At 36.7% G+C, this 26,474-nt stretch overlaps 1 protein-coding gene across 2 annotated transcripts in view; it reads right to left on the bottom strand.

Annotated features, from left to right (window-relative positions):
- Positions 1-3,142: 3,142 nt before the first annotated feature.
- The window catches only part of wdpcp.L (WD repeat containing planar cell polarity effector L homeolog), a 135,152-nt gene continuing 111,820 nt past the window's right edge, over positions 3,143-26,474 (bottom strand). For both annotated transcript variants that reach the window (XM_018262132.2, XM_018262134.2), the window contains 4 exons: positions 15,380-15,527; positions 9,454-9,533; positions 5,379-5,407; positions 3,143-3,655 (listed from right to left, as the gene is read on the bottom strand). In XM_018262132.2, the coding sequence (XP_018117621.1) occupies positions 3,605-3,655; positions 5,379-5,407; positions 9,454-9,533; positions 15,380-15,527 (308 nt within the window). In that variant the 3' untranslated portion in view covers positions 3,143-3,604. The remainder of the gene's footprint in view (positions 3,656-5,378; positions 5,408-9,453; positions 9,534-15,379; positions 15,528-26,474) is intronic.

The following is a 26,474-nucleotide window of genomic DNA, read 5'->3' as shown; positions in this document are numbered from 1 at the left end:
CCTGGTTTACGTAACTGTTGTATTAAAAGATTCCAAACACAGCAATTATCATTATGTATATAAACTAAATACCATGTCAGGGCACTTGCCTATTTATTTACCTACATTTACATCTGTGGGAAAAGCACAGTTGAGAATAATGTTGTTGAATACAGGTATGGGACCTGTCATCCAGTATGCTCGGGACCTGGGGTTTTCTGGATATGGGGTCTTTCCGTAATTTGGATCTCCATATTTTAAGGAGATCGTTTATTTAAACTCAAATTGTTTCTGGTCAGGCTTTTTGGGGCAAAAACTCAAAATTTTTGTGAAAAAAAAAGAAAACCAAACAAATTTTGCGAGATTTATTATGCCCTGATGCTGAAAAAAACTGAATTTGAAAATCTGCCATCTCAAGCCTTTCCTGTATAATTCAACGGGAGATGTCCCTATCCCAATTTGAAGATATCGTGGTCTGCGCTGGGTTTAGCCCAATAATCTGAAAAATGTGGGGGTTTCAGGCAAAAACCCGAAATATCAAGTAATTTGGGAGAAAAGTCTGAAAAAATGGTATGATACAGGTTTTCTCGAGTTTTTTACAGATCCGATTTATTCAAGTTATTTTAATGATAAATAAGGCAAAATCAGGAATGGGAGTTTGATCGAGCTTTTTTTTTTTATTACAATAATGAAATAAAATAGGATTTTAGTAAATTACCCCCATGTGTACTAAAAATAAATTAAACATTAATTTAACCCAATAGGCTGGTTTTGCCTCCAGTAAGGATTAATTATATCTTAGTGGGTATCGAGTACAACATACTGTTTTATTATAACAGTGAAAAAGGAAATATTTAAAAAAGGAACTATTTTAAAATTTTGAATTATTAGATAAAAATGGAGTCTATAGCCTTCCCTTAATTCGGGGCTTTCTGGATAAGGGGTTTCCGGGCAACGGATTCCATACCTGTACAAGAATATACTTTTGTTACATAAATATACATATATAAATAAAAAGCCCACTTTGTATAAAATAATGATCAACTTTATTTAAAGTGGCTACTTACTGTTTCATAGTTTACTATCACATCTATAGTCACCAGCTGCAACATCTCTTGGTTATAAAAGTTAGTGCACTAATCCAGTAACATTTTTTATAGGGACAATAAAGGTGTGAATATTATGAATATTGTCTGATTGCCAGCAAAGCGAATTAAACATCCGATGCCAAAAGACAGATTAAAAAAAAAAAGAAATATATATTTACGGGACCACAGTGCTCTCTATTGGAGCTAGACAAACGGTTAGACTATACTCATTTTATTGTGTTGCCGGTCAGTGTATTGTTGGAGGTATAAATAATTAAATCAAGAGTTGGTCTCTCATTTCATTGACATACAAGAGCGTGTCATATAATGAATATAAAGAGGATTGCGTTTTCACAATGTTCTTTCATTCCTTTCATTACTAAGTAACATCCAGGGAGAGGTACAGAGCACCGAATATTTTTTCTTACAATAAGATTCAGAGTCTCCAATAAATATTACACAGAATTGAGAAATATATTGCAGCATAAAGGAAACCGTTCCATTTGGGAAACTTGTATGAAGTCTTCCCGTAGCTACATACATATGGCTGGAAGAGGCTCATGATAAAGCATCATTTCTGTTGGGTCCCCAAAGGAAAATCTAATTGGAACGGTGGGTAAACGCACTTTGTACGTTTCTTAAACGAGAAATAATGGTTATTTGAGCAAGATTATAGTTCAAGATTGTGAAAATTGAGAGCTTTCTTAGCAAAATGCTTCTGCCTGTGAAAGCAGGCTCTTTCATGGAGGTATTCTAAAGGAAGATGTTATCATCTAGTATCTCAATAGAGCGCCTTTCACTGACTTAAGTGGGAGTCAAATCTGCATTACAAGGGTGGCTTGCTAGAACAGAGATATAATTTGCAGGAAATGCAAAATATCTTATCTTCCTTCAGGGGCTTTTTTTTTTTGTAACACAGTTAAATGCTAATGAATATTTTTGTTACATCAGCATTTTCATTTTGCAGTGTAATATGCAGCAGTGTATGATATCAAGGTCCAAGGTCGGGAAGGGTGCCAGAACCATTTAGGAAATATATTGCATTAAGCTTGCAATGCGTGTAGTCTCAACACTGCATATTAGAATATTAGAATGACACTTTCCCGTCATCCTTGAGACAGGAATATAGTATCCTTGGAAAACACCGCAAGGAATTATGCAGCAAAGCAAAAATAAATACAGCAATTAGTAAAACAGGACCACAGTCAGGCTGACATGAAGGGGTACATATGTATCATAGCAGCTGGTATTTTATTAAATATAATTTGTACATGTAACTGACTTTTTAAAATTAAACTCCCAAACTATCAAGCAAAGGTAATATTGTTACATTATAATCTTTAACGATGTGAACTACATTCACAAGTTTTCTTTACTTTACAGATGGATAAACTGCCGCCGTAAAGGAATTCACTTGACTGGCAATAGTGTTGAGAAACCTAAAATTTTTGAGATTTACCCCAAAGCTGAAAATAGTTTGAATCCGAAAATACTTCAGCTAAAACCTGTCGAGGTCATGTAGACGTCAGTGGCAGAGGCCCCTTGAACCATTTGAAGATGTTCGGTGGGTTTCGCTCGAAAACGCAATTAATTTGATCGATTTGAGGGTTTTTTTTGCTGAAAACTTGATCAATTCAAGTATTTGATTTTTTTCACCCAGAATTCACTGATTCGAGTTTTCCCCATTTCAGTTTTTTCAAAAATCAGAAAACATTTGAGTTGTGAGTTTATTCAAAACCTTTAAAATTTGACCTTTGATAGGAGAATTTAACCCTAAAGTTAAGAAACTTTTACCACCCTACCCTACATAGATCCCTCCCTCCTCCCCCCAGCCTAAGTGTTACCCCAGGCAAATGCCCCTAATGTTTTACAGTGCAGATTCAGGCATCGGAGATCACGGGCGCCATCTTCAGCCGCTTCGGTAATCTTCGGAATAAGACCATTGCTTCAGCAATTTTCGGCGCATGCGCAGTTGTCACGATTCGGAAAATTGCTCCAACTGCACATGCGCCACCACGCCGGTCTCATTCCAAAGAGAAGAAGATGGCACCCGTGAACTCCGATGCCTGAATCTTCACCGATGGGGTAAGTAAAACGTTAGGGGCATTTGCCCAGGGTAACACGTAGGCTTGGGGGAGGGGGTCATGGTAGGGTAGGGGGTTTTTTAGCTTTAGGGTTGAATTCTCCTTTAAGTCTCTGAGGTCTCCTCTCTAAATTTTTGATCCACCCAGACTACAGTGGCTTTATCAGGTAATATTAACCATGGATCATAGCTTTCCCCTGGATTTACTTAGGGACATTCCTAATGCTTTAGCTAAAGGGACAGTTAAGCATAAAAATAATAACTATATGCATATAAAATCACTTTTTCTCATACGTTTCCTTAAGGAAAAAAGTTACACATTCATGAACATCTGATGAAATCAATATTTTAACATCTGTCCACAAATTGCAATTCCAAGACTTCTCTTCCAAATGCTCTTTTGTGAACTTCAAGTTCTAGATCATCTTGCTCTTAGAGTATCAGGCATATAGACTTACACTAAGCCAAAATGCACCACTTTCAAGGAACCGATTCCTTCAGGATTCTGCAAGACAAACGATTATTTCAATTAAATGGAAAATATGTGCATAGCATTATTGTGTCGCAAATCTCTTCATCGCGTTAATACATATACAAATGTCAAAATGTATGTAGCATGTCAAGAAACTTCATCTGATGCTTGTATTTATGGGTGTCCAAAACAACTCAAAAATAATTTAAACGTGAATTAAACCCAAGAGGTTGGGTTTGTCGGATTAATTGTATCTTAGTTGGGATCAAATACAAAGTACTGCTTTATTAATAGAGGGGAAAAAAGGAAATAAGTAAAAATACATTTTAAATTATTTCTTTAAAATGGAGTCTATGGTAGATGACCTTCCTGTAATTCTGCCCTTTCTGGATAACATATCCCACACCTGTATTCCCCATGTGAATAATTTTATATTAATGAATCATGAGTATCAAATTATGTCTTTCTCACATTTTTCCATGAATGAAAAAATCTTAGTTTTAAAGATTTTTGTAATAGCATAATTTTATAATAACCATCTGTGGTACAGTCATCTTTTTTTGGGAAATCATTTTTTGACGAATAATTTAAAATGGGGGGAAACAGTTTTTATGGTGACTTTCAAAATTCTGAAATTCATGTTTAGAATTTTTATTACATTGTCCCAATTGTTAAAGGGATCTTGTCATCAGAAAACATGTTTTTTTTCAAAACGCATCAGTTAATAGTGCTACTCCAGCAGAATTCTGCACTGAAATCCATTTCTCAAAAGAGCAAACAGATTTTTTTATATTCAATTTTGAAATCTGACATGGGGCTAGACATTTTGTCAATTTCCCAGCTGCCCCTGGTCATGTGACTTGTGCCTGCACTTTAGGAGAGAAATGCTTGCTGGTAGGCTGCTGTTTTTCCTTCCTTCAATGTAACTGAATGTGTCTCAGTGGGACATGGGTTTTTACTATTGAGTGTTGTCCTTAGATCTACCAGGCAGTTGTTATCTTGTGTTAGGGAGCTGCTATCTGGTTACCTTCCCATTGTTCTTTTGTTTGGCTGCTGGGGGGGGGGAAAGGGAGGCGGGTGATATCACGCCAACTTGCAGTACAGCAGTAAAGAGTGATTGAAGTTTATCAGAGCACAAGTCACATGACTTGGGGCAGCTGGGAAATTGACAATATGTCTAGTCCCATGTCAGATTTCAAAATTGAATATAAAAAAAAATCTGTTTGCTCTTTTGAGAAATGGATTTCAGTGCAGAATTCTGCTGGAGCAGCACTATTAAGTGATTCATTTTGAATTTTTTTTTCCCCATGGCAGTATCCCTTTAATGTATTATCTACTTTACTCCTATTTATTCCCCTCTCCTGTCAATGAATATTTTCACTTCCCTGTTCTTCTATTTATGTATTCAAAGTGCCTTTTCCTTCAGTTTATGTAGCCCAACTTCTCCCTTTCAATTATCAGTCAATTTATCATAGCATCTCTTGGTCTATTTCCTTATCAACCAAGGGGCTTAGGAACATGCCAGTACATATGTGATGGCTGTGAGCTCCGAGCGTCAATGTCATTTGAGCGAAGAGAAGATAGCACTTGGTCTGCTTCCATTTAAAGGAATCTGTAGTTTTATATGGAATGGCACATTTATAAACGGAGGTGGACCATTTTGCCTACAAACAGCCTTAAGCATTGTATCTACACAACCTAAAGTGCAACTACATCTGATACCTGGGGTTAGGTGTCTGCATACATAATACCTTACCTCTTCAGCAAAATCCTCTTCAAAACATTCTGTAAAAAACAAAAAAATATTTTTGTAATACTAAAAAGCAAACTTTACCTTGATAATATTTAGCAAGTAATGGCTTCATATTGAAATGTGCCTCAACACACACTTTATGGTACAGACATCCTCTTTAAACACACCACAACACTATACCTTCAGATCTAGGGAGATCTGTATTCTAAGTGCTTACTTATCTTGTGGCCATTTAGATGAAAAATAAACATGAAAAAAAAAAACCAGGAATTAAAACTGACCTGGAATTTGGGTTGACATGCATCTTGATGTATTTTATAGTAGGAAACACCTAGCTTACAGAGTCCTGGATATCAAATTACATTGTATTTTTCATTTCACGGAATGCCTGTAGATATTTAGAGCTCCATTTGGTTTGCTAATATGCCAACTGCATTGCTCAACAGGAAAATATGTGTCAGGCTGGAGACCGACAGGGCAGGATTTTGCTTGGTTAGGGTTGGTCATGGAGGGAGTGGATTCTGAGAATGCAACTGCATCTTTTTTTAATGCAAGAGCAGAAATTCTAATACATTACACCAGCATGGAGATCTCCTGTTAAGGCAAGCCCTTATGAGACTCATATAACACGGTAGTTGATGTTCCTTTGTTTGAAATAAAGAAACAGGCCCCAACCATTTAAATCAATTAAAAGAAGGTTGGCAGAGCAGGTGTGGATATATCCCAGAAAAACGAACGTCTTATATTTCATACATGCATGATGACACCAGTTCTCTAAAACAAGTTGAGCGTATCATGTTTGTTTCATACAGAGGTCCTACAGGGCCGCAAGCCCTAACAACTGCCAGCCTCTCTCCTGTTCCACAGAAAATCCAGGTGTGATTAGGATTAACAGCTTCACTGAATAGAACATATATAGCTCTTCAGTTCAAATGTATTGCTATTTTCAGTATTTTTCCTCAACCTGTTGAATTATCTTCCCTGAAAGCCAACCATTAATCGTTTGTAGGTTTGAGGTGGAGAGGAAAGGAAACCCTTCAAATCAAACCTTGCAATATCTTGAGTGGCTATTTCTGGGCCTATGGATGCAGAACTATCTAGCTTTCCAAGTATTGAGACAAATATCCCCATAATGCATTTTTATACAGGATTGGAGTAGAATGATGATGGCCATCCCCTTGGACAGCAATGGATTAATTCTACTTGCATGCTCTGTCTGCTCAGAATAGTCATAGCTCCTTGTTTTACATCAGGTAGCAAATTTGATTAAAAAAAAATAGGGTGTTCCATCTTTAAGGAATGCTTCACTCAATATTTTGCAGTTGAAAAGACTGCTAGGTTATAGCCACACCTTTTGTTCAACTACCGTATTATAGCACCCCTAATTTCATAAAATATACTTTTAGATAGGGTGGGGCACTGGTGGTAATTTACTTCACTCAGTTTGTAATTGCAACAGGGCTAGAGAAACCTATCATTACTTACATGCTGTAACATTCATGGGATTTGGTGTAGTGCTAATTCTTTTGTCAGTGATGTCATGAACAATGGGCTTTTCTACTAAACATCATTATAAAATAACATGAATTACAGCACAATACTTTAGGTTGTTATTACATTTTAATTACATAGTTATCTTGGGTTGAAAAAAGAAGATAATCCGTCAAGTTCAACCCTTTCTTGCATACATATTATTCCAGCAGTCATCTAAGTGACTCTTAAAGGAAAACTTTACCCCCCAAATGAATACTTAAGCAATAGATAGTATATACATATTAAGTGGCATATTAAAGAATACTACCAAACTGGTATATATATTTTAGTAAATATTGTCCTTTTACATCTCTTGCTATCGTTTAATTGGCTCATGTGACCTAACAAGTATGGTTTGTTTGTGTGCACTGTAAATCCTACAATCCCAGTGGGGTGGTCCTTATTTTTAAAATGGAAATTTTCTATTTATGATTACCCAATGGCACACGCTACTAAAAAAGTATATTAAGAAAATGGTTTATTTACATGTAGCAGGGTTTTATACATGAGCTGTTTTGTGCAATATCTTTTTGTAGCGACTACATTGTTTGAAGGGTATAGTTTTCCTTTAAAGGCAATAATATAATCTGATATCACAATCTCACTGCCCTCACCATGAAGAACCATTTTTGCTGCCTCAAGTGAATTCTAAGCTGTGGCTTCTTGTTATTTGTTCCTTTCTATGTGGAAAAAGATGAAGATGAAATAAGATGACTCTTACCGTTTCCCCATTTAAATGTCATCCCAAGGACCTGAAATCAGGGGAACTGCTGCCATAAGGCAAGTTGAGAAACTTATCTCAGGTGACAGTGCGCCATAGATTTTCAGGATCAGCAAAAAGCTGCTTCTGGTAACTTTAAGAGCTGAAATGCTGGTTTTTGGCTCTTCTGGTGTGGAGAACACAACTGTGTTTGGGTGGCACTGGAAAGACCTGTCTCCTGGCACAGAGCCTCGAATTGCCCAGCATGAAATTTATTGCCCAACTAACCAAGAACTTTCAGGTTATATCAGATCGATAGTCATGCAAAAAAAACAGACATATAGATACATAGGACTTTGAGGGGGTTATTAACTAAACCTTGAATTTATCTGGTCTGGCTTTTTGGGGCAAAAACTGGATTTTTTTGTGGGGGGGAAAAAAAACTCGAATTTTTTGAAATTTATAATACTGCGATACTGCAAAAAGCTTCAATCTGAAAATTCGCCATCTCAGACCTGTCGAGGTCCTATATAAGTCAATGGGAGAGGCACCAATCTCAATTTGAAGTTATCGTGTTTTGCACTGAGTTTAGCCCAAATATTCTACAAATTTAGGGTTTTCCAGTAAAAACCCCAAAAAATGGAGCAATTCAGGAAAAAAGTCCAAAAAACGGATGTTTCGGGTTTTAGCTAGATTATGTCAGGTTTTTCCCGATCCGATTAATTAGTGTTTTTTAAATAATAAATTAGGTCAAATCTAGCAAGGGAGTTTGGCCGTGTTTTTTTTTAATAAAATAATGAGATAAATTCAGAGTTTAGTAAATAACTCCCTTAGTCTAAAATAACATATACTGTATAAATAGAGGTCACTATCTGACAGGGGTTTGTATGTTCTGTGTAGGTTTTCTCTGAGTACTCCATTTTCCTCCCACACTCCAAGAAAACATGGCAGGTCAGCTGGTATTGACCTTAGACTGTAAGCTCCACTGTGTCACAGCCTGATATGAATACATGGGTGCTTCGCCAATGAGGCGAGTTGAGGCTGTCGCCTCAGGTGGCAGCGCCCCACGAGGTACCAGGGGCAGCAAAAATGCTGCTCCTGGTACTTTAAGAGCGAATTTCCGGGGAAGGGGGGGCAGCAGCAACTGCTGCTGCCTCAGGCGGCGGAGGGTCCAGGATCGCCACTGTATGAATAACAAGCACTCTCTGTAAATAAATGTTGGAGCTATATAAAGGATAATAGTAGCAATAGCATATTGCTCTAAAAAGATATAGAAAGAGAAATAGACTGTAGGAACAGGTTTTCATTTACGTCTAACAATTGGATTTTATTAACAATACTCCTCCTTCCTCCAAGTTGTTTCAGTACTGAAAAACCTTGAAAAACATATTTTTAGCACACCTGGTGACATGATTTTGTATTAGTATTATACCAATAAAATGAAAGTAAATGTGGACTGTGTCTTGGCAAATTTAATCTACCTTGGATTCATTCTATTTTCAGAATAAATAATTTGAATTGCCATTTATTCCAACATCTAGATCAAATGTCAGGATATGGCATATGTTTTTCTCTTGGCATAATAACATCTAAACAGTTTTCTCAGGCACAAATGACAACAACTTTAAATTATGCTTGTGGATGTGAAGCCAGTCTAAAAATGTAGCCCTGTTATACAGAGATAGTTCTCTCTTGAACATGGCTTATGACAGATAAAGCACACATTGTGCTTGGGCGCATAATATACAGCCAACACATTCATTGCACTCTGCATGCCTTCCTAGCTCCCTCTGGAAATAAATTACATCACTCAAAGCATTAAACATCCACTTTTTCGATTCATACCCTGATTCCAAGGTAGTGATTTATCCAGAGATTCGGCGTAGACTTCAATTCCAATTTCGTTCTCTATGTGAACTAATTGTCTGTGAAAAAAAAGAAAAAGAAAAGTTAAGAGGGCAATCATTGGAAACAAGTCATTTTATTTGTTTACAGCATCAAGTGATGTACTTGCTTTAGTCATTCAATTCTTTGTCAAGCCACACTGCTGTTTGTCTGATACTATTCAGTTTGTTGACTCGAGTGTGGCTATCATGGCTCCAAATAACCTAGTGCAAAACAGAAGGTTTTCACACTGGCCCTGTATCTCTTTGTGTAAGTCTTTGGGGCCAGCAGTGGGGAAAGCCATATTGGAAACCATTCACCTCTTCTGTTCTGCCTATCTTCTACGAAACATATTACATTTTATAAACAAAAAGATCTCTATTTTTTTAAGGCTCAAAAAGAGGCAGATTTATTAAAATTCAAATTAGGGAATTTTAATACAGTAAATTGAACTGAAGAAGGTGCTCAGATGAGTGGTGAAATGTTTTCAAGAAAAACGGTGGCTGGCAGTGTTTTGATTAAAGAAAGAATATGCTTGAAGCTCTGCTTAATAAACATATAAATGAGCTCAGTATTAATAAACATGTTTACAGTCACTAAGCATGTAATAGCCAAGAAAAGGAAACTGCGCAATCTTAGCGTTCACCTACCAACTTCTGCAAGTGCAAATGCACTAAGGGGCAAAAAATCATTGCCGTAACTGCTCATGTATAGAGTTCTTGCATCAGGGATTTGAGCACAGACTGCTCCCCATAGGCAGGTGGTAAAGTTTGGGCTTCGTAGTGTCAAGTACTCTGCTAGGGGTTCCTAACTTGAGCCACCCCCAGCCTGTTCCTTATGAGTACAGTGCTGTTGACTGCAGGCAGCACTGTATTCATCCTTGAGCTCCATTCTTAAGTGCATAAACCTATGCCTTTAGATGGTTTCTGGGGAAGAAGGCGCAAATGCAAAAAACATGGTTGTTTGAGACAAATGTTTGTATTCTACCCCACACTAAGTAAATAACCTTATATGTACTTCTAAGAAAGAATTTTAGGTGCCTTTTAATCATGGATTTTATTTGGCTAATTCTTTTCTGTTTGAAATACTACTAAAACACCTACTGTGGGTATTACAGCTTCATAGATTTGTATTCTACAGGTACTAACAACAGTTCCAGTCTAATGAAGGGCCACTATTCTGCTCCAGAAAATGTTCTTCAGGTTCTACTTCAGAAGAACTGTTGACTATATTCTGAGCAGTCATAGCCACCAGAATCCAGTTCTCTTTTCAGCATTCTCTTATTAAATAGATAGAGCATGTTCTATGACTTAAGGATGAACATTTTTTTAATAAAAATTTAACAAAACCGATCACATGTGGCTTCTGCAGCTTTTATTAATGCACTAATGAAAAATATTGTTTTTTTTCCCTCTCCCTGTCTCCTCTCTTCCTGTGTCGTCTTTGTCGAAATGCCTGTCCTTGTATATCCTATGAATTATACATTTGGTTTATAGTTTAACAGATCTTCTACTTATATTTATGCATACATCAGTCACAATCGAGTGTAATAATCTAGTTTATTCTTCGCTATGTTTTTACGCATACAGTAACTCTTGAAACAAATGCTCCCTGAAAAACACAGCTATATAAAGTCTTATTTGAGGGGATAACAACCAAACTTTTAGATGATAAATTAATGCAAACAGGCCCAACAATCCTTTTTGTTTATTGTAAATCACCATTTTTTTAAACTTGCTTTCAAGTTAAATAAAATATGATGATATTGATGATGAAGATCCATTCTACTTCTACATCTACCTCATATTTTAGCCATCCTTCAACATATGTATGTAAATATATCCTGCCAATGAAAAGAGACAAAGGGGCAAATTTACTAACCTCTGAAAATTCGGCAGCGACGGCTTCGCTCACATCGCAACACTCCGACAGGCGTAGATTCGCCAGGACAACGCTAATTCACTAAAATCCATACTTGCGTCCAGGGCGCCGAACGCTGGCGAAAGTTCCTCTAGCGTTACTGCCGCAAGCAAAGCGAAGTTGCGCTAGCGTCGCCTCATTTGCATACCGCGGGAAGTTAAATTTCAATGGATGTATAAGTTCCAGCAAATACATTACACTACACAAGCCCAGGGAAGCTTAATAAAATAAAATAGCTTTGTTATATTGCTCTATACATGAGCCCAGTGTATAGTAAATTTTGAAGTATTTTTTGAGGAAGTCCTATCGACTCTATTGCACTTCGCCTGGTCTGAGGTGGTGAAGGCAAGTCTGGCACAAGAGGAACGTTCAGTAAAATCCACATCTTAGTGAATTTGCGTAGTTATGTCCCTTCGCCAGATCGCAAATTCGCCAGGCGTTAGGGAGCGAAATACCGCTAGAGTCTATCTCCTTCGCTAACCAAGTTACGCCAGCGACGGTTAGTAAATCAGCGAAGTACTGAAATAACGTCACGCTGGCCAGCGTTAGTCACTTCGCCCTTTAGTAAATTTGCCCCTAGGTATTTTGATACAACATTTGTAGCCAGGAAAAAACAAAGCAAGCAAAACCGGAAGTGTTCCCTGCCGTTGCTTTGCGATACACATGGGCTAATTCACTAACATACATTCTTAGTAGCGTCAGTGCAGTTATCCATAGAAACCATTTTCTAACTTGTTGTAGACTGATCTAAACTAAATGCTGATTGTTTGCTATTGGCTACAGCACTCGTAAAATGTAGCACCTATGTTAGTAAACAGTCCCTGTGTGCTGCAAAGTTTGCTTTGAAATAAGACTCATTGGGGTATATTTATCAAAGAGTGAAGTTAATAGTGAAGTTCCGCCACTAGAGTGAAATTCCGCCACTTCCCATTTATTTCGATGAGGTTTTTAAAGGCGTATTTATCAAAGGGTGAAATTTCACTTTCACCCATTGATAAATACGCCTTTCAAAATCCCATAGAAATGAATGGAGAGCTGCGGAATTTCACTCTAGTGGCGGAACTTCACTCTTTGATAAATTTACCCCCTAAAGTCATGCCCTTATGCTGCCTATGACAAGTGTGTGAAAAGGAGAGCAGGAAAAACATTTTAAACAATTCTTCCCAAAAACACACACATTATATAGTTAAGGCATGCTTAATCTTTTCATTAGACTTCTCTTTTTGAGTAATCTTCAGTATTTTAGGATTAATCTTGGTATAATACATTTATTTCCATGGATGATTGACTTGGGTTTTTTCCAAAGGTAAAAAAAAAATCTTCTCAGATTATACAAATACATACTATATACGCAGCGACAAGTTTTATTGCTCTGTTCATTTTGTGTATTTAGTGGAATTAATTCACAATACCCACCAGGGGATGCCCTAGTGGGGGGGACATAAACTTGTGAAATTCTTGAGCTAAACAGTCTTACAATGTGCTCTTGAACAGGGACACTACACAAACTGAAGAAAGAGATCAGATCTTTCCCAAGTCTTTGTCTGAATTGTCCCTATACAGTCAAGGATGTGGATGCAGCTGCGAATCCATAAACCCATCTACAGAATCAACCTCCATGTGTTATTAAAATCCCAATAATGGTACTCCTCCTCTTTCATCCTAAGCTTCACAGCCTCAGAAAAAGACACTAATGAATGAAACTTCATTGGAGACCAGATTAAGTCTGATACAAAATGGAGTAATCTTGCTTCCCTGGTGCCATTCTTTACACCACAGTTGCTTGAAGGTTTTAATTTTTTTTGTTTGCTACTCATTCAGATCAAACTTTCACACTGCCTTTTTGGCTGCCAGGAAGCCACCAAAATGCTCCTTCAGCCGTTCAAATGACCCAAGCCCTCCAGCTCTGAATATTACATCGCAGAATATCTAAAAGATTCATTTTGAAATATACAGAAGTCTGTTAACCAATTTTCATTTTTACGTAGTAGGCTTAATTGTGGCATTACTAAAAAAAAAATGTTCTTGGAAAGAAACAACAGAAAACTTATTAATATTCTGATTAGAGGAAATTTGCTCCAATACAATTAACCAGATGTCAAATCACTATGTAGCTCCCTCAGTTGTTTCACTCAATAGGTCATCTTTACAGGGAATATAATGTATACTTACAGCACATTTATGTTTTGATGCAGTAGTAAGGAAGATACCCAGGACCAGGGTCAGACTGGACTGGAGGGACACTGGGAAAAAAAAACCCAGTGGGCACCAACCATTGTGAGCCCCACCGACCCAGACCTGCTCCAACTCCCTGGCAGGACCCTTAGCTGCTCAAGCTTTACCCCCCTGACTGCGGCTGCAAAAAGGAAGTATAAAGTACACGGCATGAGCAGAGGGGGCAGAGGCTGGCGGCAAGTGGGCATTTGAAAGAGTTTGCAACTGAGGCTGGGGACCCTGACGTGGCAGCTCTTGTGTGTCCGGAGTCAGCAAACTGAACAGACTTTTTATGGCAGGACTGATGATCTATAAGAGAGATTCTTAACTGTTTTGCCATAAGGCCTCATATATTACACTAACAATGTAGAAAGGCATTGAACATGGGCCTACCAGAATTACAAAATATATAATTATATATGTTTATTGAAATTTTTATGAGAAGATGCAAAAGAAAAAAATGCTTCCGAAGAAACAAGAAAAAATACAGAGTTACCATCAATATAGGAAGGGATTGTCTAATGTAAGAAAAGTGATATGTTAAATTTTACAACAGAGGAAATGATAAGTAACTGCTGGGTGGTTTCCAAGAATGGGTTTGATAATTTTGGTTAGCAAAAAATGCATTATGTACTTAACATTGCCACCTGAAAAGGTGTTTTGCCAGTTGTCTGCATGGTCTTATATGTATCCATTTTAATATGGCTCTGTATTACCCATTAAACACTGTTGAGTGTATATTCAACTTTTCTGGAATACCCTACAGACAAATGTCATACATTTTCAGTTTCAGGATTCTTTGTGGTTCTATATGAATAGAGCATTGATTATTTCATATAGTGGCAGCAAAAGGGTTAAAGGAGTTTTATATGAAATTCATACTACAAATGTGTTTTTGAACAGTGGAGACCAGTGTTATGTGCCCTTCCAACAGGATAATTGCTCTTGGAACTTGAGCACATTTTGGAACTGTTACCATTCATGAAAGTATTAACTTTTTCCATTCTCACTTATGAAAACAATGATTGTGTATATATTTGTGCCCAGTGTCAGACTGGGGTGCCAGGGGCCCACCAGAAAACTTTAGACCTCCTCTCCTCATTCAACCTCTTTATTCTGCTAGTCTTTTTATACCTACTTACTCTATTCTTCCATTATTAAGCATTTTTCCCATAAATAAATAGGGAATGACCATGAAATAGGCTAAATGGTTAGAAGCAAGAGGGCCCACCGGGAGTTTTCCTGGTATCCCGGTGGGCCAGTCCGACACTGTTTGTGCCTATCTATATCAAAAAGCTCATTTCAGCTATGTTTTGCAATGAAAACACTACAGTACCTGACATTTCTTTTTTTATGTTGAATTATTTTACTGCTGAGCAGGCAGCTAATTATTTATATTATTTTATTCTTCAATTGTGTATCTCTGTTCTAGATGTCATCCTTGGGTTATGGAAATTATACATTTACATGCAAACTTTTGCCACCACATTACCTAAAGCTTAAGAGGGTATGACTGCAAATAAGAGCAAATATGGAGCTAGATAGCAGAGAGGATCAAAGGAGTAATGTCAGTAGAAGATACAAGGACCATAAGAAATAGAAATGGTAGAAAGTGAATGAGGAAATTAATTATGGATGATAAACACAATCCACCAGTTCTTCAAATGATAGGGCAGCATTGCTTACTTTTAAAATTATAAACACTAAAGAAGCTTGTATGTATTTTAAGTTGCATTTTAAGTTGCATTTTCACCTGTTTGCGTTCCTCTGTATTGAATTATGAGCTCCTAGGTCTGTGGAGGGAAAAGACCCCAGAATCCGATCTTCTACCTGGGGTATCAGTGAAAGGTCAACAAATGCTTCATTCACATCTGCCAAAGTGTCTGTCGGGAGCAAAGGCTCTGCATAAAGATGAACACAAAGCAAGAATATTAAACATGGGAGCAAGAAAGTCATAAATTACCCTTAGAACTATAAACCTTTTTTCCTGGGTATAACTGATGAACTGCAGAGTCTCTGGACTTTATTTTGTACAGCTGGCTATAACTGAACCTGACCTTAAAATAATTTTAAATAAGGTGTAGAGCATATTGTTCTTAGAAACAGTTTAATCATTTTCACTTGCAGGCTGAACATTTGGTATAAGATGAACAATTAAGGGTTAGAGTACCACCTGATATAAGAAAAAAAATCTTTAACAGCATTAATGATTAAAAACAAAGGGTGATTTGGTCAGTGTAGGTGTCCAGTTTTAAAAAGATGATCTGGCAGATTTACTATTTACGCTTTGAGTTTCTCCTCACTCTTTGAAAATCAAACCTCTCCAAAAAGCTGACTTGATCATTCATCATTTAAAAGTAACAAAATGTAGTGCTGTAAGGTAAGGGTGCTTTTTAACTGAAAAAAGGTCTTGCATAATAAATGTAAATGTAATTGCAATATTTTCTGTCCCTTTTAGTACTCTTGGTTCGGTCGCTTGCATGTTTCTGAATGGTCTGTTGCTGGCTTCTGCTACATTGCTTCAAAAGGCAGAGAATATAAAGAGATAACATATATACTGTTTTAATCAACAGCTATATACTAAAATCATCATCATTTTATTATTATCCATTTTGAAAACATTAAATGTATTGTATGTATGCTGGAAATTGGCTTAGAATGCCAGTTTCTTTAGTTATGAAAAAAAGGTCTATTTGGGTTTTCACATCCACATTAAATACAAACAAGAAAATAAAGACAAGAAATCCTCTGCACTCTACCATATCAATATATTTAGGACATACACTCACCTTCAAACAAAAGGTTTGTCATAATACATTCAAGCTGGCCGACTGTGTAAAAGTTATCCCTAGTCTAGATAGGTTTAAATTTACTTTCATCTGATTCATTAAACAATTAATGTATTTAGGCATTTATAAAGGGACTAAAATTTACCTGCAACTTGCTTTCCAAGGTTAAAATTCCCAAATAACTGCCCTTTTTATTGACATCCCTGGGATCACCTGACTGTAGCTGGACAGATGGAAGATACAAAAGGGAACTGGGCACTGCTCCTGCAAACAGGGTCGGAACTATGGGTCGGCAGGGTGCAACCGAGTGGGGGCACACACTGGAGATGAATCTGTAAGTTAGTTGACAGCACAATGGTTGTGATAAGGGAGTAATTGGCGGGAAGAGGTAAGTGGCAGCATCGGGGAAAGGTCAGCGGTGGTGGCGGATGAAAAAGCTAGGATTATGAGTGACTAGTAGTTGTGGGCAGGATGACTGAATGCCGGGCCTTGGGTTCCAATAGAACATAGGCCAGCATTGCCTGTATAAACTATAGTAAGTAGGTGAGTGAAGAGTATTTCTTGCTTCTGTCTGTATGCAATTTGTGGTCACACCCTTAATGCATCCCCACTTAAAAATTAGTTTAGTGGTGATCATAACTTTCCCTTTTACTACAGTTTATGCAGTATATGTATTAATATGACCTAATTTGACATCACTTCCCATTAACACACAGTTCACAGGTGACAGCAGAATGGCAAGGCTATATATACTTTAAAAATAGCAACAAAATGTGGATTGATATCCTTAAGTGACAATAGCTAAAACTTGATTGGTGAACAACTGTAAAATACAACTGTAGGTTTTCATTGGCTAGGTAACCTTTTACCTTCAACTGGATAATTATATGTGGTCTGTATGAAAAAAAGGAGTGCAGTCAGAAATATAAAGAAGGAAAAAGACAATTAAAAATGGACCAAGTGAGCGGGTCTAGTGTTTTACATAAAGGATGCAAATCTACCTCCAGCGGGCAAAGAAAGTAATCAATGAATCTTCAAATGTAATGATTTTGATAATTGCATAATGTAACACATGAACAAGTCTGAATGCATTTGGTATAAAAGATAAAGAAATAATTATTACTGGGTCTACTGCCCATTTACATGATTTTAATCTTATTCATTTATTAAAAAATACTTGCAATTTGTGTATTGAAAAGCTGTGAATCAAAGCGCATCGTTTCTTTTCTTTCGTGAATCGGGATAAACTAACAAGGGAGTACACATTCCCTATTTTACAACAGCAAACGCAACGGAGATAATCAAAACTGAAATATGCAAACAACAATAATTAAAAGAAACTGCAGACCCAAAACATTTCCATTTCAATAATCTGAAGCGGCAGAGATGTTTAAACAGCCACTAACTGTAATAAGCCATTAACAGCCCTTAATTATGTCTCTTTTATATTTGGAGATACTGGGCCTGTATGAAATTGCGGACATTATTTTTTTTTTCCTATGGTTATTATGTTTATTCCCCAATAACAGAACAGGCAAACAATACATTTGCAAGACAAGAGGTTACATGTGGTTGACAAACCAGTGCAATAATTAGGCAAAACTGGCAGTTTAAGTCAATTATGCACAATGTATTGTCCAGGACAAGATGAAACCGTGCATCCGGGATGCATAGAACTACTGGTATCCACCTGAGGGTCAATACAGATTATAGGTTAAATTGGATTCTCCAGGAAATCCCATGCAAAGGTTAAATGAGTTGCTTATCCTATTCAAAGTCTTACATTTTTTTTACAGGGCCTATTTTTATCTAATACAAAAGGGGGTTGTAGGAGCACTCACCCATGTTTTATCTGTTTTGCTATAAAAAGTTTTGCCCTAGTATTATAATACATTGGTGGTGTTTTGCTTAAAACATTTAAAAAAGGCAAGCACATGAGTGGACTGCAAGGAAGATTAACCTTTGTACCCTAAATAATATATGTGATTTTTTTCACACAGTTTAAGGGCAAAGGGCATGATAGAGATGGCAAAGGTCCAAAAGAACCAATAATAGGTTAAAAGAAAAATATCTGAATATTTAGTAAAGAACAAAGCATGAAGCATTGTGAAACAGGTCTCAAGCAGAGGTGCTTTTCTGCATTATTGCTGACTGGATGACTAATTAGTACACTCAAAAAACAGTTGCCAGCTTTATAGACCCATCTTTGATTGTAAGTTTGTCAGGTATAAGTGAAGACAGATGGACCTGCAAAGCAATAGCCTCAGATGCTAATAATGAGGCTGGAAAGCATCAAAAAGGTTGAGAAGGTCACTCAGTGTGTCCCTGTCTAGTGCAGCTATCTCTAGGGAAATGTTAGCTACAAACTGCTGTTCCTATAGATAGGCTGAAGAGTATGGTGGTGCTTTGAACACACTGCAGAATATCCAGCAATAACACAGTCTGAACTTCTCCAGCAAAAAAAAATAAAAAAAAATATTATAGTATTATTGCTAGTTAAAGACTCTGGTTAGATTTAATGTTATGGTTGCATATAAAGGAGCACCTTCTTTAGAATTTCTAGCTATACAATTTTCATAACTAACTATATCCTATATACAGTGGTGTGCAATGGCTTTGTGCCACAATTTATCTTTCTGTAGGTTAAAAGATTGGCAGTTGTACTGAGGGGCTGGAAAGTGAGTGGGCAATCACCATCATCATCCAGTGTGAAATATTTGCCAGCAAAATCACACAGTATCAGCATAGCATGGTCATAACATCTAAGACTATGACGCACTGGGTATCTGATCTGCACTCGAGGAAAGGAGAAGAAAGACAGAAGACAAGAGCCCCCCAAATATTATGTATGTCACACACAGTTTGCACTGTATAGCTTCAAATTAAAAAAATGAATAGAAGGGATGTAATTTCTCATCAAATGTTGTTGTGCTTTCCTATGTTCTATTGCATGTTGACTTTTTTTTTGTTTTGAAATCACTGGGCAACTTTACCACAAGAATTTTCAAAGGGACAAAAACAGCTACCAAAATGTCATTCTTTGTCCTCATCTCTGGCTAGGTTCTTCTCAGAAGAAACTCTAACTAAAGTTGAATACATTTTTTTTCTCATATGGATCACACAGTGACAAGAATAAGAATGGTTTTCAGACCATGTTTCATATTCTAGTGATAAGCGGCTCACGGGGCGGTATTGTGATTTTCAGCAGTCTTAGGGGGCCATTGCCTGAAAAACCCTGGTTTTAAGCTTGCCATAGACGCAAAGATCTGATCCTACAAATCATTGTACGATCGGACTTTCCCATCTCCTGACCTGCCACTAACCATTCAGATCAAATAAAGGAGAAAAGAACAGATCAGCCGATGTTCTGTCCCTGACAGCAATCGTATGAAAGTAATGTCCGACCAAAGCTAGTGACGGTCTCCCACTGAAAATCGAACGATCGGCAATAAATGCAGAGATATTACCCACAGCCGACAGAAACCTTTTAACCTGTCCAATCGACCGATCTCCGCCGTACGAAAAAATGTCAGGACTCTCCACACACAGTCCGAAATTCGTCTGATCAGATCTTTGCGTCTATGGCCAGCTTAATGCTCAATTCCGAGTCAGTACATTGTTCCTTTATTTGTAAAGGAGTAATTGGCAGACTTTAAAAAGAAGGAGGCTGATGTTATCAGTCTCTTACACACGGGCTGTTTTAATGTGCTTTACATGCGTTTGAGCCACAGGTTTGTACTCATGAGTTGTTGTTTCATTGTGTATCCATTTTATTGCATTTTTAAAATACAGCATGTTACATTTTTCTCGCTCTTGATGTGCGTTGATAAGACAATAGAACAAAAGAACAGGGGCCCACCAGGTTTATTCCCGGTGTCTCTGACCCTGCACAAAAATATTAGTGTATAGTTAGGGCTGATTTAGTTCTTTTTTTTTCCTCAAATCAAACTTTTGTGCACTAAAAATCATGCATTTAAATAATGACATTAAAAACTAATTTTTTTGATAATGATTAAACAAGAAAAGCTCAATAAACTGTAATATAAAACTACAGCATTTAAAAGCTGCTATGGTCATGTAAAACTCAGTTGGCTCTGTCCTTAGCAAATTGTAAAATATTTATCTAACTCCATGTTTTAGAGTGTTTCGTATTTTTTAAAGGAGAAGGAAAGGTTAAAACTAAGTAAGCCTTATCAGAAAGGTCCATCTAAATATACCAGTAAACCCCCAAAGTAGTGCTGCTCTGAGTCCCCTGTCAAAAGAAACACTGCATTTCTTTCCTTCTATTGTGTAGACATGGGCTTCTGTATCAGACTTCCTGCCTTCAGCTTAAACCTCCTTGCCCTGGGCAAGAGCATGCTCAGTTTGCTCCTCTTCCCCACCCCCCTCCCTTCTCTACTGTAATCTGAGCCCAGAGCAGGGAGAGACTCAGGCAGGAAGTGATGTCACACCATGTTAATACTGCAGCTCCTATCCTAAACAAACAGAGAGTTTCTAGAGCTTTTTACTCAGGTATGGTAAAACATTCTACAGAATAAATATAGCATTCTAGCTTGCACTATTGCAGCTAATCTATTGGCAATAAAATGCCTCTGTAGCTTTCCTTCTCCTTTAAGTGCTAATAGCTAAGTATTCATATTCTTTTTTTCCCCAATTTAATTCATTCAGCTTTTTTAAATTGTAAGTTTATCCGAAATTGTCAAATAAGGCTTAGTTGCGTTTAAAAAAATGCATATAAACACAATATGTGTGTTTTTCATGCTCAGCATGAGTTTTTAAGAGCCTTATTAAAACTAGAGAAATATAGTGAAAAAATATTCACCTTATATATTCAGTCCTTAATTGCAATTTGCAACTACTAAATCAAAGGCAGACTGATTACAGAAAAGAAAATGTTACTGATATGTGCCAAAAATGAATTTAATATTTCATATGGTATTGGATTTTAGCAATAATAAACATTTTTTCTCATTTTCTCTGCACTGGGAAAAACTTTTTCCATAGGTTAAAACAGTATGCAGAAGCAAAGTCATTCTGACCAATCTACCAGATGTGAAATCTATCTCACCTGGACCTCTGTTTCCTTCTGGCGTCATTTTCCTCATGGGGGCTAAAGCTTCTAGCCACCACCGGGCATCTAAAGAGTAAATATTGCTTGTGACAGAAATGCAGCAGTTTAGCAGATTGTGTTCTTCTAGACTGTGAATACATTTTGCATCTCTATAATACTGACTACATTATTGTTTTCTTGAATCTGTTTTCTATGGTAAATGTTTTCTATAGTAAACCAAATAAGTTAATATGCCATAAAAACACAATATTAGGAAAGTGATAAATTACACACCCAGCCCAACGGAATCCTTAATGAATCATAAGACCGTGCAAATTTACAGCGAGCTGGCTGCCAAACAAAAGAAAGGTGAATAAGCTGCGATATAAGAAGCAGCACTCTCTTAAATATAAGGGACGTTTGTGCAGAATGTACCATGCAAGGTATTTAGAGGGGCCACGTCAACATTTTTGGCCCATGTATGTTCAGCTTTTGATGGCAAAAATCTGAAAAAGTTGCAGAAAAAAAGTGCAACTTTTTCGGGATTTATTATGCAAGAAAACTATGACGAAAATACTGCAGTTAAAACGTGTCAAAAAAAAATGTAGAAGTCAACGGCAGATGTCCCTTGCAACAACTGGAAGATCTTTCTTTGATTCATAGTTTTAGAGGTTTTCTGATATTTTTGATGCTGACTTTTGTGCGACAATATGAAAACTTTGCAGTTTTCCCATTTGTGCTTTTTCAGTTCGGATTTTTAAATACATTTCATGACATTTGTTTAGAGAAAGGGAGTTAATTTGCGGGTTCAAAAACCACTAAAACCACAAAAATAATAGGCCTCCAAATCCACGACTATTGAATTGTTAAAAAAAATATGGTTTTCCTTTGATACCCACAGTTATTTTGTGTAAATAAATATTTGGACTGAATGGCTAATTCCTAATCTATTCAGTTGCAAAAAAAAAAAGTTGATATGATCTGTATTTCTGCATTGATGATTTCTAAATATTCAACAATCTACTTCAACTGATAACACATAATCAAGTTTACTTCTTGTCAACCCTGTATCTTATAAATTATTGTAAATTGCTGTGTAACTTGCTGGTGTTGTGTAAATAAATGTCGACAAAGCATACAGAAAACGTATAAACATTATGAAACTCTATGTTTTCTGTAATTTCTTGAGCTAAACAAGGCAAAAAAGTAAAATGGAATCAACTCCATGTTTGGTCCTTGTAAGGTAAATAATTAGATTACACCAGGCCATAGATAACCACCATGATCAATCATCACAAAGGGAGAAAGTAGGGGATTGTTTACTGGTAATGTAATCTGTTCATATTAAGTACACATTTTATAGCTCATTCCATTAGCTGCCTACCTTATCACCCACTAGATGTGGCAGGGATTTGTGATGCTCCAAGCCTAGCACATGTGACATTGACTTTGCTTCAGTTTGTGCAAGTTCTAGGCGGCACTCGAAATGATAATAATAAAGAGCTACTTTGAGCAGCAGAGAGGATAGGCACCTCAGCACTTTCTGATAATGATGTGGCTTGTCAATACACATTAATATTTTTTCACCACAGTTCCGAACGCTCCATAACGGTATACCGCTCATGCACAAACTCTTTATTTTAATATACAGAAGGATACAGTTTTGTTGCTCATGTAGCTACACCTCCATAGGATACAGTGGTTATACAATAGTGCATAAGATATTGTACAGCAACCCAGAACATGAGAAAGGTACACGAGTCTTGAAAGAATGCATCATTCCTATTGTGTTGGTGTCTTGGAGTAATTGATGCCACTTAAGAAAACTAGAAGCCTTCAGATGGTGCCTTATGCTCAGTGCCCAGTAATTCAGGAAATTGCATTTTTTGTGAGACCTCTTGTATTTTCCTACTTTGTAGAACATTTCAGAAAACCAAATTAAGCACTTAATGAGCAGACAGGATGGAACAACTGGTTCCTTTTCTGCCCTTGGATTCTATATGTTTTTATATGCAATACTTGTATACATTGTATTTAAACTGAAAGAGATGTTTCTACTGTGAACTTATGAGGTGTAACTATATTAATGAGTAATTAACGCCTTCATACTTTGTATACTGCATTTATATTTGATAGTTACAATAAATATACAGATGTTATTTTCCCTAAAATATTAGAAAGTTAAATGTTAAATTTATTTTCTTTTTCCATTTCCTGTGATACCATTTTCTCAGGCTAGCTAGCCACAGCCATTTTCCCCCCTACATCCCACCTCTTCTGTTACAATGACCTGGTATGGAGTAGCCTTGCAGTGGGCGCATGACCAAGCAAACAGTTGACAAATTTGAAACTGCCATATGAGGAATACTGTAAGTCCTTAGTTGTCCCACAAATTGTACAGAGAGAGAGAGATGATACAATATAATTTTCCCATCATAGGTACTCCCTGCACAAGGCACAATTCTACATGAAACTATGGGGCAACAGCAAGCAAGTAAATTGTAAATAAGCAAAAATGCAGGGAACTGACACTTATAAGCAACTTGGGGCACCAACATTGTCAATATAGGAAAAAGTGGATTTTTTTAATTTGATGTTTACCCTTCAGGGTGTCATGGTTTTATCAATTTTTCTACCACCAAATACATTTCTACTTTTCTGCTTGATTTTCATTATATTCTAGGTTAACTCTGCAATACAAATGTAATTTATTGCATAACCATTTGGCATACTCCTAAGTTTCAAATAATAAGCCATTTCTTTGCCGTGGTAAAATATTGACTTGTGTATCATATTGCATTTACCTCGCTGAATTACATGATAAATGTTTGAAGATGTCAGAACAGGATTTGTGAAACTTGAGATGTTTACCAGGGAACCAAGGCTCTAGATGTCTATGAGGCAAACACTTCATTACATACAATCAGCAGGACTTTTTTAAAGCAGCATATGAAGTTACAAAATAATAAATTATACAAAGAAAAAGGTTATATAGTTTGAACAGACAATTTATGCATCTTGGGAAAGAACTTTCATTTAAGACATGGGAAGGGTGGGGAAATGTACAAGGATTACAAAAAAAAACTATTATGAAATTGTTTATGCGACTGCTTAATGCTTATGGTATAAAGTTATAACCAACATAGTAAGGTAAATAAAGTTAATTGGTTGAGGGCCGAAACATTGAAATACACGAGTGATGTGTGTGATTTGACAAAACTGCTGGAGTGCTGGTCCATTTTGAACTGTGGATATTATACTTTGACCGTGCACCCACCATTGACCAGTGTATGAATGCAGGTACTTTCGGAATCTTTATATATATATATATATATATACAGGTATATATATATATATATATATATATATATATATATATATATACAGGTATATATATATATATATATATATATATATATATATATATATATATATATATACACACACACACACACACACATACATAGATAGAAATGGCAAGAACAGCAATAAAATTACATTAATGGGGTTATTTATCAAAGGTCGAATGTTAGAGTTTTTTATACCTCAAATGATCGTGAATAAACTCACAACACAAATGGTTTCTTATTTAATGAAAAACCCGATTTTGCGAGTTCGGGTTGCAAAACTTGAAAACTCAAACTGATCGAGTTTTGGGCGGCAAAAACTTGAATTGCTTTATTTCAGAAAAAGACTTGAATATCATGAAGGCTATTAACACCTTGAAATGGTTCAAGATGGTGTATTTTTAAACTCAAGCTATTTCCAGGGTTGGTGTATAATAAATCTCGAAAAGAGGTTTTTTTTAAAAAAAAAAATCTGAACATCATGAAGGCTGCAACCATCTTCAAATGGTTGGAGGGACCATTGCCATTGACTACATGACCTCAACAGGTTTTAGCTGGAGTATTTTCGATTCAAGCTATTTCCAGCTTCGGGGTATAATAAATCTTAAAATTTATTTTTTAAAACACCCTGAAAAATGTGAGTTTTTTTTTATAGTTTTTTAAATTCAAGTTTTGACTGAAAAATACCCTTGAAAACTCAAATTGTTCATGTAAAAAACTTGCTATTTTTGGCCTACAGCTATTGTCTAGATACAACCTGTGCAGACTCTTAAACAAGGGCATTTTCTTTGTGCGTTTCATGAACTTTGAGTGCAGGGCCAGATTTCAGAGTCAAAACTCACTTGTCTAAAAAAATGAAAACTCAATAAATATGGTTTTTTTTTGTCCTCAGTGTGTTTTTAGAGATATAAAAAAATGCCCATGTGTATGAGCCCTAATAAAGTTATGTGTATTCTTTCCCACTTCATCTCCATGGTTGTCTCTTTTTTGCTTCCCTTTTCCACACATTAGGGTGCACATCCTGAAGTGCCAGAAAGTTTCCAAAGTTTTATTTAGTCATTTCCAATTAGAATTTACTCTCCTTATGTATGCTTCATCCACATTCAGGTGTACGGATACACAAGAAACAGCCAGTTTGCAAAGAGAATATTGTACACAGCATTCTCATAGGAGCCTTTTTTTTGTGTGCACAGCAATGTGGCAAGTAGTGGAAAGCAAAGAATCTAATTTCATGGGAGTAAAAAATAAACTAAAAATTCCTCCATTAGGGTGTGAGTATCTGCTTTTAGTAAATTCCAATAAGTTAGATAAAGTGAAATGAAACTGTTAGTAGAAAACATAAATTCAGGTGTAAGCTAGTGGATACTCAAAATTACTACCAATACATTTGAATGTTATCAGCCACAAAGTCCTCTCTACACTCCCTCCCCCCGGAGCGCTCATGCACACGCACCTTTTTTCAGAGCGTCAGCGTGACTGGTTTCAGGGAGGGAGTGCAGGAAGCGGATCTGGGCCAGCGGGGCGCAAAAGTGTCCCAGTCCAGTCTGACCCTGAATGTAACATAACGGGGCCCATTTACTTAGCTCGTGCGAAGGAATAGAATAAAAAAAACTTCGAATTTTTTTTGGCTACTTCGACCATCAAATGGGCTACTTCGACCTT

The sequence above is a fragment of the Xenopus laevis genome, chromosome 5L, assembly GCF_017654675.1.
Source record: "Xenopus laevis strain J_2021 chromosome 5L, Xenopus_laevis_v10.1, whole genome shotgun sequence".
Lineage (NCBI taxonomy): Eukaryota > Metazoa > Chordata > Amphibia > Anura > Pipidae > Xenopus > Xenopus laevis.
Note: the sequence above shows the minus strand (reverse complement) of the source record. Positions and strands in the feature narration are given on the sequence as shown.